The following is a 13,390-nucleotide window of genomic DNA, read 5'->3' as shown; positions in this document are numbered from 1 at the left end:
AATTCAACAGCAGATCTCACCTTCTATGTATTTCTTCGCCTGAGAAATGGTGCGATCGGGGCACCACGAGCGGATGAGCAGCAGCTTCCGGAAACCATCGAGGAGGGCATTGTAGCCGCAGGGGATCTCCTCATTCTCCGGCTTCTCGCACTCGTACCAGCAGCGCCAGTCGCGTTCGTTTAGCTCGATCACCTGAAGGACCGTGGAGAAGGTTTCCAGCTTGCTGATCTCCACCAGATTTAGCCAGGTGATGTCCAGGATCCAGCGGAAGGGTTTCGGGGTGACGGCATTCAAGTCCAACGAGGCGCCGCCCTTGATGAAGGTGAGGAACTCCTCGTGGCTGATGTTTCCATTGTGGTAGTCGATCTTGATGGCCAGCATCAAGGTGAACAGCTGCTTGTGCCGCTCGTAGAGACTGCGATTGGTAAACTTGTACACCTCGTAGGTGAGATAGCGCAGGATAATGTTTATTCGCTCTTCGGTGACACTGGACTTGGTCGACTTGGTGATGGAACAGTTGAAGATGACCAGAAATTGTTTCAGGGAGTTCTGGTACATGGCATTCACGTTGCTCATCTCCACAATAAGGAAGTAGAGAATGGATCCGCGCTTGGCCACCGCCCGGAACTCCTCCCGCGCCTTCATAATCTTACGCTCCGTGACCTCGGAGATCTTCAGTTTTTGGTTGACCTCCTCCGCTGTGGTTTTCGTGACCCGCAGCACTTCAATCAAGGCCTCGTCGTCCACCAGGGATCCCTGGGATGAGCTCAGGCGCAGCAGGAGATTCGCCTCCAATTCCTTCATGTTCCTCTGGTTCTGCATGACCGTTTCGAAGAGTGCCACCCGCTCGGCCTCCAGATCGGACTTCTCCATGAGGATCACTCGGCCCAGGAGCTGATCTTCCAGTCCCCGCATGGTGACCGTGAAATCAATGATGGAGGTCTTGGCACTGACCTCCGGACTGAAGGCCGGATTGGGCAGCTTCGTGGTGATGTAGAGCATGAAGCCCGGCATCACATCGCACTCCTTATCGCCCACCAGCACCTTCTCTATGCTGCCCGACTTGATGAAGTTCTTCTCCAGCACGTTGTCGATGACCGGATCGAGGTCAATGCCCACATCCTCGATCAGCAGTGGCCTGCCCAGGGACAGCGAGTCCTCGAGATGGGTGCGGAAGTACTTGTGGTTCAGCGAGGTAATCTGCAGCTCGTTCTTGTCCTCCTTGCACTTGATCCAGATCTTGCCCTGCGTCTGCGGATCCACCAACAGTGGATAGCTACTGGACTTGGTGGCTATCAGGGCATTCTGCACCGACAGCTCATCGTTCGGTAATCCCTGGAGCGTCCACTCCGACACCGTCGAGGAGTCCACCAGCATGTTGATGATGTTCAGTCCAGTGGTGAAGGGTATGCTCTTCTGCTTCAGTATGCCCATCCAGGTCTTGATGAGATTGGCGCGGAACTCCTGGTTGTAGGGCCCGCAATAGGACAGAAATCCGGTGGCCAGCAGCACATCGCCCACCAGCTTGCCCAACTGGATCTTGAACTCCTTGCTCTGGTTGGTCCACCGGTGCTTCTCATCCGAAAGCCCATTGATCAGAGCCGTGGCCGCCGTCATCTTTCGCAGACAGACATTGGCCGCATCCGTCAACCTCTGCTTCTCGCCCACCGCCTTGTCGTACTGATCCTTCACAGCCTGGAGGGCCTCCTCGCGCTCCCTTAGTTGCTCCTCGGCACCTGCCAAGTCGTCCATGGCCAGCTAAAACGTATCGCATTTAAACGGGAAGGGTAGATGTTTATTAGTTTAAGCTTGCTATTTACATTATCCTTTTATATACATAAATTTATATTATTAATTCAACAGTTAGTTAAAAAAAAATAAGGCAAAAACAAACGTTAAGTTCACATATTAGATTTAATTTTAATTTTTAATTTTACAATTTTTTAAATTATTTAGTATAGACTGGCACTTTTTTACTCGTTTGCAAATTTCGTATAACGACCAATAATAATAATAAAAGCAGCTTAAAGAGCTCGAACAAACACTTCCTTGCTTTAAATATTTAGTGGCGTCGTTCCCTTTTAGCTAATTTGCTGCTGAATATAACACATTGAACTTTAAAATATGGCGGAGTTAAAAAAATATGATTGACGAGCTGGTAATATTCAAAGCAGCCCAAAGTATTCAGCACAAGACACAAAAGATAAAGTGAAATGGCTTTGGCCAAGGCGAAGTTTGTATACCCTTAACAAAAGCAAGATAATATCTATCTATCTAATTCTTTCATATAATGTTAAATAGCAAAACAATTTTTTTTAAATGAAAATAAATATACTTTTTACTACTGCAAATATTTATACTTTAAAGGATTAAAAATATTGTGACATCATTTAGTTTTGCAAGTACTTACCTTAAGTCGCGCCTCTTGCATGGTTAGATTTGCCTTCAAGGGCAGCACCTCCTTGTTAACACTGTGGAAGAAGGACATGGCCTTGGTCCAGGACAGCAGGCCAGCCACGTCTCCGCACACACGACGGGCCATGTCCATGTTGTAGTCCTCCATGCGGAAGTACGGCTGCAGCAGATCGATCATCTCGTCGTTGATGGTGTCCTTGGGATAGTTTTGCAGTTGCAGCAGGAAGGTGGCACTGGCCATCATCTGGGAGCGGAGTGAGAGGAAATCAAGTAAGTCCGCTATAGTCGAGTTAGCCGACTATGATTTAGCACTAAACAGAGTGGAGTAAACATTACACTTCAGTTGCATACTTGCGATGATTGGCATTGATGCATTAATGTGGCAATTAAATTAAATACCAAGAATGTTTAGCAAAGCTAACAAAATCTTTGCAGAATTACTAATTTATTATACTACAATCATAAATAATTATAGAGAGAATAAATTCAATAAGAAGACCAGTTATCGTATTACGATTCAGCTGTTTACTTGCGATGATTGGCATTGGTGTGTTTCGGTACCACTATAAGAAAATAACAAATTCGTAGCATACCTATAAGGGCAGAATCAAAACAAGAAAGCTGACCAAAGCTGCGCAGATTAAAAGCTTTATTATTATTGATTTGAATGAAAATAAAAACAAGCGAAGTTTAAAAAATATACACAAAAGTAAGTAATAAATAAAAATAGGCAATGAGAAGCACCTTTATGGAACACATTATACCTTCCGCTTTGCTTATTCCGGATAGCTGTACCAAAAAAGAGACCCACCTTCAAGGATTCCTGCCAGGAGGGCTTCGGACACGGCGTGCCCGCGTCCGCGATGCAGGGATGCAGCTTGCGCTTGAAGAGGATCAGCACACAGTCCATGATCCGCATGATCAGGTGCGGCGGACGGCCCAGCTTGCGCACGGTGGCGATGTGGGCCGGCTTGATCGTGTTGAGGGCGTTCTCGGCCTCCTCCAGCGCCGGCTTGGCCGCCTCCAGTTTCTCCTCGGCCAGGGCTTTTTCGTGGGCAATGCAGGCCACCAGGGCCTCGGCCTTGTCCTTGACGATGAGCACCTGATTCTTGACGATCTCCGCTTGCATCGCGCGCTCCGTCACCTCCACTAGCACTGACTCGGCGTTCTTGGAGGCTTCGACCAGCTCCTCCTCCATGACCACCAAATCCTTCTTGAGGATCTCAACCGAGGCGGAGGCCTCTTTCAGTTTCTCCAAGCCCGTATCCATCTTCTCCACACCATCTCGCAGCTCTTGCTGCTTCATTTGGTAGATGTTCTTGTAGCCGGCAATAAAGTTCAGATAAGATTTGGGTGTCACGTGCGTGGCGCGGCGGAAACGCTGGAAGTACTCCTGCGACGTTTCCGCGACAATGTCCTGGATGGAGCCGAGGGCGTTGACCAGCTCCTCCTTGACGGCCGGGGTGCACTCGATCTCGAAGTGGCTCAGAAAGTGTCGGGCAACCGAGACCAAGGCGTCCTTGGGCCACGGATGCAGCCAGTCAATGGTGCAGCCGGAGACCAAGGCGGGGAAGCGCTGCACTCGCGACCGGAACGTCTCGCCCACGGGCGAGAAGCAGAAGGCCACGTGCAGATTGGTGCAGGTGCGCGCCAAAAAAAAGTCCATCACACTTTCCGGGGTCGCTGTTTTGCGTTGATTCTCGCGTTTCATGACCGGCGTCAGCTCCTGCACGATTTCGGCCTGCTCATCGCGCGAGAATAGATTCGATATGACGCCGCTCGAGAGTATGTTGTTGAGATACTCGAGGAAACCTTCCTCCTTGATATCCATGTCGGTGAAGAGAAAGGTTGTGCCCTTGCCCTGGACGCCGCAGGTGCGGTAGAGCAGCTTTAGATCCTCCAGAAAATTGGCCACGTTGTACGAACGCGTCAACGCAATTTGGAATGTCTTGTAGCCGGCTATGAACGATGCCAATTTCGTTAGCGACTGTTTTCCAGAACCGCCGACCCCGACAAGCATGACCGATCCCCTCGGATGCCGAATGATGCGGGAGATCTTCACCAGATGCAGCATTGCATCCGGGAAGAACACCAAATCCATTCCCGACCCTCGCACCATTTCGTTGAACTGGGCGAGGAACATGACGAGACGCTCGCGGAGCACTTCGTGTGAGTGGACCGGCTCGTAGACCTTGGGTAGCTCCATATCGGTGTCCTCGCCCTCCTCGCCGGTCGGCTCGGGGGCGTCGCGCATGAAGTCAACGAACACCGGATTGGGCAGGATCATTTGGGAGTGGGCGTCGCCCAGCTCCTCGCGCACAAGACATGCCAGCTCTGAGCCGAACCACTCCTTGTCCTGGAACGTGGTGAATCGATCGGCGAACACTCGCGTGCACTCGTGCTTCCACAGTGCCATGAGGACGCCCTCGGAGGTGATCACCGTGGATAAGGTGCCCACCATGCCCTGCCAGATGCGCGACAAATCGCGCAAACTGAACACGTAGTGGAACTTGGCCGGCGTGGGCAGCAGCTTCTCGCGCGTGCGCTGCCACAGATGGCGGGTGACGATGATCAGCTTCTTGACCAGGCTGCGGATCTCGGGCACAAAGCCGCGCTTGGCATTGTAATGGCCCTCACCGATCACGCGGAATATCTTGTCGATGGAGTCGTTGTCGGGTATGTTGCAGTTGAACACGCAGAACTGGCGCTTAAGCCGCGACGGTATATCGTTGCGTCCGCCGCCGGGCAGGCCCATGGCCGCCACATACTGCACATCGACGATTGTGGTGAAGTCGCCGGGCTTCTCCAGGCTGTAGAAGCCCTTCATGTCCATGGACTGGCGCACAATCTCGTTGGTTATCTGGTCGCCCCACTCGTTGATCTCGGGCAGATTGATGTCGTCGATGAAGACGATCAGCTTGCGGCCACCGGGCGGACCGAAGGTGACCCCAACGCGCTTCTCCACATAGCTCTCGATTGTGCGCTGGAACTGATACGGACTGGTGGCCGACGAGAAGTTGAAGGAACGGCCCATGTACGTCTCAACGTTCATCTTCCTCATGAAGTTCTTCATGATCACCGTCTTGCCCGTGCCCTGTTCGCCAATCACCATCACGGCCCGCTCCTGATTGGCAATGGTGCCGATCAGATAGTCGATGCGCACATTATCCACGATGGGCACCAGAATGCTCAGGTAGTCTGGTGTGGAAAGCTCCGGATACATGTAGGGGGTGACGAGCGTCTTCCACGACTGCCACACGCCCGCTGGAGAAACGAAGAAGTCAAAGATGGTGTTCTCGTGGGCACTACCCTTCGGGTAGTCCAGCTGCGGGAAGGATTCCTTCACGAAATGGTTCATCCGGACGCGGTCGCTAGTGGAGAGGTAACCGCCCAGGCCCCAGGCGAGCGCGAAGATGTACAAGCGGTGCAAGTGTTCCGGGGTGCAGGTGTCCTCCTTCTCCTCGATCGATGTCTCCGGAGGAAGGTCCTCTGTGGGAACCAAACGAACTGCGGTTACTACATGCCCATTGCCATTGCTTTGACATTAAGGAGTGCCACAGGAGTCTCTTTCTTGGGGTGGCAGGAAACAATTTGGTAAGGTTACCGGGGTCTCAGAATTTCGCTTTAAACTCCCTATTCATGTCTGTGCATATAAGGAACTTCACTAAACTGTTTCAAAGTTCAAGTTAAATATACCATTTATATTCGAAACTTTATTTCTTACACCATTTCAAAAGGTTCATTTAATGTTCATGATTTGTAATTTATATAAAATAAATTTTATAGATTTCTAAACCAATTATAAGGTGAGTTATTATTATAAGGTGTCTATTAAAACACCCATAACTTTACTTTTAATTAAGAAATTTTATGAACAATTAAATGCAAATCTATGGACTGACATTTTATTTAATTATGTTTGTCCTATTGAAATGGTCTAGTGAGATAATGAGTTAAATGTTCCTATTTTTTCGAACTGCGATATCCTTTTATAGAAATACTTGATAAATCTCATATTTAATTAATTTAATTTATTCTAAGACACCGGTATGGAATATTCAATTAAAAGTAGCCTCAAAGAGACTCCTGTGACACCGACACCTCTACTGGATTAGTAATGCCGACATTGAAATCAAAACGCTTGGACGAGACACAAAACACAACTATTTTGGTTAATACATAGAGAAAGGAGGACGAGCACAGAATCACAACTAAGGAAGGAAGAGAAGGCCAATCGGTTGGGAAGCGAGTTCCCAGCCGAAAGTCATAGATGTCAGTACACACTCAGAAGCAAGTTGCGTGTTAGCTAGGCGGTCAGCTCTACGATTAGTTTTGGTTTTGTTAGTTGCGCAACGAATTACGGGTATACTTTACCGACAATCTGACTGCCAATCGATTGCCGTCGCGCCTCTTCGACTTTTTTTTGGTGCTCTGAACGTTTATTAGCTGAAAAATTGCAATCATTTGGGATGGGTTTTGTTCGGGGTTCGCTTGCACTTTCACAATTCATCGAACCGCTAGCCTTTGGGGGGAAAATGGGTTATTTAGTCGACGGAACTTACCATCGTGGCTCTCCTTGCTGGACAGGCTCACCGCCTGTTCGTCCTCCTTCTTGACGGGTATCAAGCCCTCCAGTATAAACAGCATCTGCTGGACCACGTTGCACTGCAACACGGGCATCTGCAACTTCACCATCTGCACTCCCCAGTTGTACACCTCGACGAAGGTCTGATCGAACAAATCCGAAAAGGTCGTCTTTTCGCCGGGAGCGCGGTTTTTAAGCCAGGCCTGAACAACTAAGAGGGAAATGTTGAAATGCAGGTAAATTTGTTTAAAGAATTAATATTACATTTGGGGATAGTAAAAAAAAACACTATGGTTTTGATATCAATTAAAAATGTGTGCAAAAGTATGCAGTGAAACAAAGATTTTTGTCTCTCAAATAATTCTAACACTCTTCTAGATTGAAAATATAGTGTTCCATACTTTTACACACCCCTAAAATTCTTATCAAATACCCAATATTTCTTTCAAGTTTAATGTGATATTAAAATACTTCCAAACTTACTTGGTCGAGAGTCCAGACCAGAAGAGCTCATGTAGACCATTCCATTGCGGGATACGGTGGCTGGCGAGGCGTTGTCAATATTGTGCGGCTCGAATATGATTTTGACGGAGGGCGCCATGGTCAGACGATCGCCATTGGCCAAGGTCAGGGTCTTGTTGTCGTCCAGCACCGAGTTGAGGTTCTCTATCCAAATACTGTCCACCGGACCGTCGAGGACCAACCAGACGTGCTCGCCGGCCTTGAGCTTGAGGGTCTTCCGCCAGAGGGCCGAGAAAATTCCATCCGTCCAATCGTTGGTGGCCACGTCGAGTCGTCCAAACATTTGGGCAGCCGTGATGGCCTTGGGATTCATGCGCATCTCCCGGTGGTTGTCGCCCATTTGGGTCATGGCCTTCATCAGGGTGTGGATGCAGGTCGTCTTGCCGGCGCCACTTGGCCCCAAAGTCATGATGCCGTGGCGAACGTTTTGGGTCTCGTACAGTTGAATGAGCTTCAGGACCCAGGGAGGATGGTAAATGAGGCTGGCCTCGTCCGTTTGCTGAAGAATGGCGGCCTCCAGCTCTGGGTAATTGGTCTTTTCGAGGGTCTAACATATAAGGGAGATTAACACAAGATGACTAAGGAGATCCGTTAAATGCTTACCTGGTTGGGAAACAAATCGGAGACCAGGGACATAAAGAGCGGCTCATCATCGTCGATCAGCTTGGAAAGATTCATGTCACGCAGCACCCGCATCACAATGGTGCTCTCTGTGTCCTTGGAGTTCCTCCGCTTGGCAGCTCCCAGAGTTCGCAGCACCGAGAGTATGTTCCTCAGTCCGAAGTCGTAGTGCACCTGTTTGGTCAGTTGCTCCTCACACAGCTTGTACAGGGTATAGAACTTTCTGGCCAACGTTATGTTCTCCAGGAAGCCGCAACTGGCCAGCTTAACTCGTATGATTATCTGTCTATCCGGCACCATCATGGCCACCGTGCGGAACTGGATTTTCAAATTCTCCGGCAATTCCTTGCGACCCGCATATCCTGGATTCTGTGTGGAGTAAAGTTTAAATTTAGGGATATTGATAAAGCTTAAAGAAGACAACAAATAATCTGTATGGGTCAAAGTTTTAATTTATGGATATTAATAAAAAACAAGAAAGAAAGCAAACTTCGGCAAGCCGAAGTTCATATACCCTTGCAGCTATTGCAAGAATTAAACATTTTTGAAAACATTAAAATTATAATTTACTTGCGTATATGTTTAAAAACATTGAAGCTATGATGATTTGCATCTCAATTATTTGATAGGCCTTTTATATATTTTTATTGTTCCTATGGGAGCTATATGATATAGTCGTCCGACTTTGATGAAACTTAAACCGTAAATTGGAAATATTTAACCATTACTAAATGTCGAAGAACTAAACAAAAAATTAAAAAACAGAAAAATTATAATTTTTTTTCATTTATTTCTCCGATTGTTCCTATTGAAGCTATATGATATAGTCGTCCGACTTTGATGAAATTTAAACCGTTAATCGAAAATATTTAACTATTACTAAATGTCGAAGAACTAAACAAAAAACTAAAAAACAGAAAAGTTATAATTTTTTTTCATTTATTTTTCCGATTGTTCCTATGGGAGCTATATGCTATAGTCGTCCGATTTTGATGAAATTTAAAACATAATTCTGAAATATTTAACCATTACTAAATGTCGAAGAACTAAACAAAAAATTAAAAAACAGCAAAGTTATAATTTATTTTCATTTATTTTTCCGATTGTTCCTATGGGAGCTATATGCTATAGTCGTCCGATTTTGATGAAATTTAAACCGTAAATCGGAAATATTTAACCATTACTAAATGTCGAAGAACTAAACAAAAAATTAAAAAACAGCAAAGTTATAATTTTTTTTCATTTATTTTTCCGATTGTTCCTATGGGAGCTATATGCTATAGTCGTCCGATCCGGCTCGTTCCGACTTATATACTACCTGCAATAGAAAGACAACTTTTGGGAAAGTTTCATGCAGATAGCTTTAAAACTGAGAGACTAGTTTGCATATAAACGGACGGACAGACGGACAGACGGACAGACGGACAGACGGACGGACAGACGGACATGGCTAGATCGACTCGCCTAGTGATGCTGATCAAGAATATATATACTTTATAGGGTCGGAGATGTCTCCTTCACTGCGTTGCAAACTTCTGACTGAAATTATAATACCCTCTGCAAGGGTATAAAAAAACCATTAAAGCTTAAAGAGGACAACAAATAGTACACATGTACTTATACAACACAAGGCATATGTCAGATATATGAATTCAAATGTTAACAATACAAAGATTGCTTTTTAAAATTGTCGGCAGCTTTTCACAAGATTCACACACAGTATTTAAATACATACTTAAGCCCTCTTTTAAGGCTTTCGCTCGTTCTTGAAAAGCCTACTTTGCCTTTGTTGAAAATCCAATTATAGTACTATTTACAAGAAGACCAAAGTGGGAAAATGTCAAAATAGGCTTTAAAGTAGTTAATCGTTCTGAAGTTCAACTAAGTTGGAGTTCGTTCAATTTGGCCAGTCCGCAACAATTGAGGACATAAAAATAAGTTCTATTCCAAACATGGTTTATTTGATTTTAAGCCACGACTGCAAATATTGACCTGTCTCATGTCCCAAGCGCAACAACAAAACAGCAAAACGGCGAAACAGAGAGCCACAACAAAGGGTTTCGTCATCAAATTGGCCCGAGTTCTGGGACAGGAAGCGTCCATTTGTCTATGTCCGTAATCATGTGCGACCCAGTTCGTCCTGTGACATAATGGCTCATTAAAATAAAATGCTCTGGCTAAAAGTGTTACATAAATGAGCATAATAACTCAGTGTGCAAATTAAAATTGAGCCAAAGCCTTCAAAGGATCGTACCCAGAACGGCATTTGGAGGCTTGGACGAGGATGAGGATGAGGCTGATGGTGCGGATGCGGATGAGGGGCGTTGATTGACATAGGCCATTATGAGCGAGGCGTGGCAAGTTGTTGCGTCGCCGTGTGACGCTAATCGCATTACCCGATCATAGTTACCGTCACTTGTAATTAAACTACGCAAAAATTCAGTCTGCAGCTACTTTGAGTTCCCCCACGGCGACTTAAAGTTCCTCTTTAGCCGAGGACCAAAGTTGGATTCGGCGTTCCATGTGGCAGCCACATTAATCGAGTCATGCCACCGCTAAAATGTAAATACACCAGCCTCGAGACTCTTTTGGCCTTATTTGCCTTTGCCACTGCCTTTGCCCTCTGCTCGGTTATTGGTTTTGGGCTGCTTTTAGCCGCACCACCGAAATGTCGTGTGTGTACAGTGTACAGGCGCTACAGTAAATTTTATTACGGCTTCAGTTGAGCAAAATTGTACATGACTAATAACGTGGAATTATGTGCGTGAAGCGCCCGTCACTTCCATTTACCGAAAAAAAAATTTAAAAGGTCTCTTATCGATTGATGTAATGACATTTTTCAAATTTCGCAGACAAGATAAAATAGCAAAAAGGTTCTACACTCGATTCTTTTGATTCAGATTCCAGAAGCTTTTCGGCCATACATTTTTCTTACAAATTCTTTGGTAACCTAAAGATTAAATTATCTAAACCTTTATAAAAAAAACTATTTTCTTTGCAATCAAGAAAATTACAGACCTCTTGATGAAACTTGTTCGTTAGCTTTCTTCGCGTATAATAACAAATTGAAAGGGTATACAATTTGTGTAATAAACACATGAGCTTGAATCTCTTCTTCAACGGCAAGTTATTTGCGCGTTATGCTCCGGGAAATTGAATTTAAGAAAAAATACAAACACATTGTCTGTGCACTCACGTGTGGGTGAGCATAAAGCCATGCGGATATTTAAAAAGCATGACATTGCTACTGTGGATGGGTAGCACCAAAAATAAAGTTCGACTTGCCAGCAATAACAAATATACATTACCATAGTTATAAATATTCCAAACTCTGGATTCATTTCAATCGTGTCGCCATCGGTGAACAGGAATGTTTTCCTCTTCTCCTTTTTGGCGGTCAGGACGACAGCCACTTGTTGGGCGGCCACCGAAAGGACCGGGAGTTCAATCCGGTTGAACTCATCGAAGCATCCCCAGCTGCCGGACTGAGCTAATCCCTTGTAGATGCGACCCAGACCTCTGTAAGAATAAATGCATTTAAGTGTTCAGAGTAAAGCTAATCATCTCTAATGAGTTTATGAGTCTGAGATGTTATCCGCTTATAACCAATGGGAAGACAGCGCAGAATTTGTTAGGGATTTAATTAATAAATTATATATTTCTTAAATTTTATTATCACCTGTAGTCCATTTGATCGGAGCAATTGAAGACGACCACATACTTGGCCAGCGTTTTGCCCATGTCCTTGACGGTCTCCGTTTTTCCCGTGCCGGCTGGCCCGCATGGTGCTCCGCCCATGGATAAGGTGAGTGCCTGGGCCAGGGTTATGTAACAACTGGGTGCGGAAAAGTTCGAAACACAGAGAAAGTGAAAGTGAAAGTAAGCTTTGACGGATGCGGACGCCGCAGCCTATTAAACGTCACCGCAGACAGAGAAGAGCGTTCTTTATGATATCAAAAGCAGTCCTAATGTTCCCTGACGTCAGACGAATGGTGAATCTACGAGTTGAGATCAAGAGACGAATGCAAAGCAGCTGGCCGAGATGCCGGGAGCCAAATAGCGCCACTCGGCAGATTCCCCCAGTCTGGGCCAACTGGCTGCTGTCAAAACTTTATTTATGCTCCGCTAAGTGAAATTTATCTTTCCACGGGCATGTCAACGTCGTCCGGATTCCGGACCCACTGTTCGCTCGTCTTCCGCTGCCACAGGATAAAATAGCATGGGAGCTGCCTCGCTGAGCTGCCTCCGCCATTGACTTAAAGCATCTTTAAGTGCCGCCAAACTCTTGTTGCTCGCGTCTGTTTGCAGAGCGGCATTCCAAGGTGGGTGAAAGCACCTCATCCACCGTCGCCTTCAGCAGAACAGCCACAGCCACAGCAACAGCCAGTGGAACTGCCACAAGGAATGTGCGGGGCACGTGCAGGCGGTCTCTATTCAAGCATTTGAAGAATGCGAAAGTTTATCATTGAAGGAGCGGACAGCGATGCGAGAAAAATGCCGGGAATACAAATTAAACGGCAGCTCTTATAGTTATTGAATGCGAATTATGGCGAAGCCTACGGAGTTCCTCAGTGGGCAGACAGTTAGCAATTGGAGGGAAATTATTTGACTGGACCACCTGGCGTATACTTCATTATTCGATAATGTTTACGTATATATTTGAAGTCCAGTTATAATTATTACTTTTCTATACGAATCCCAAGGAGTTCGTTTGAATGGAAAATATTTGTAAGAATGAAATATTCACTTGGACCATGAGTCGTATACGTATTATTTTTGGATATCAAAGAATTTTCACCCCATTCGCCAAATTTAAAAGTCAGTCCAATTTAAATCATTTTAGATAAATAAATTAATTCTAGAAGATATTGATTGTTAGCTTAAGTTGTTAATAAGTTTTGAATTTGATACCCAAAACATCACTAGCTTCGCTGTAAGTTTAAGTTCCAATTTCAGATCTAAAATACTTGAGGCAAATAATATTATGTTACCGATCAGTTAGCGGAGTAATAACCAGGCGATCTGTACAGCCCAGGTATTCGTTTTGGTAGGTGAAGGTCACATCCGTCACCGATATCCAAGTTTTGTCCAGGTCCTCTTTGAAGTAGAAACGGCATTGCTTGAGCCACTCAAAGTCGTTGGCTGACTTAATGTTCATGCGGCACTGTTTGATAGATGGAGGGATGGGAATGGGAGGATAAGATGGAAAATTAGAGTTAACCACGATTGATCGCAAATCAATGCAAA

General features: G+C 45.7%; 1 protein-coding gene across 4 annotated transcripts in view; it reads right to left on the bottom strand.

The window, feature by feature from the left end:
- LOC108139276 (dynein heavy chain 5, axonemal) overlaps positions 1 to 13,390 on the bottom strand; it is a 29,193-nt gene that overhangs the window by 5,099 nt on the left and 10,704 nt on the right. For 2 of the 4 annotated variants that reach the window (XM_017261969.2, XM_017261970.2), the window contains 10 exons: positions 13,135 to 13,307; positions 11,823 to 11,978; positions 11,452 to 11,662; positions 8,126 to 8,512; positions 7,484 to 8,069; positions 6,978 to 7,211; positions 6,790 to 6,861; positions 3,227 to 5,904; positions 2,411 to 2,659; positions 21 to 1,758 (listed from right to left, as the gene is read on the bottom strand). In XM_017261969.2, the coding sequence (XP_017117458.1) occupies positions 21 to 1,758; positions 2,411 to 2,659; positions 3,227 to 5,904; positions 6,790 to 6,861; positions 6,978 to 7,211; positions 7,484 to 8,069; positions 8,126 to 8,512; positions 11,452 to 11,662; positions 11,823 to 11,978; positions 13,135 to 13,307 (6,484 nt within the window). The remainder of the gene's footprint in view (positions 1 to 20; positions 1,759 to 2,410; positions 2,660 to 3,226; positions 5,905 to 6,789; positions 6,862 to 6,977; positions 7,212 to 7,483; positions 8,070 to 8,125; positions 8,513 to 11,451; positions 11,663 to 11,822; positions 11,979 to 13,134; positions 13,308 to 13,390) is intronic. The other 2 variants (XM_017261971.2, XM_017261972.2) reach the window with 1 other exon arrangement.

This window comes from Drosophila elegans, unplaced genomic scaffold (genome assembly GCF_018152505.1).
Source record: "Drosophila elegans isolate 14027-0461.03 unplaced genomic scaffold, ASM1815250v1 contig_476, whole genome shotgun sequence".
In the NCBI taxonomy this organism is placed as follows: Eukaryota; Metazoa; Arthropoda; class Insecta; order Diptera; family Drosophilidae; genus Drosophila; species Drosophila elegans.
Note: the sequence above shows the minus strand (reverse complement) of the source record. Positions and strands in the feature narration are given on the sequence as shown.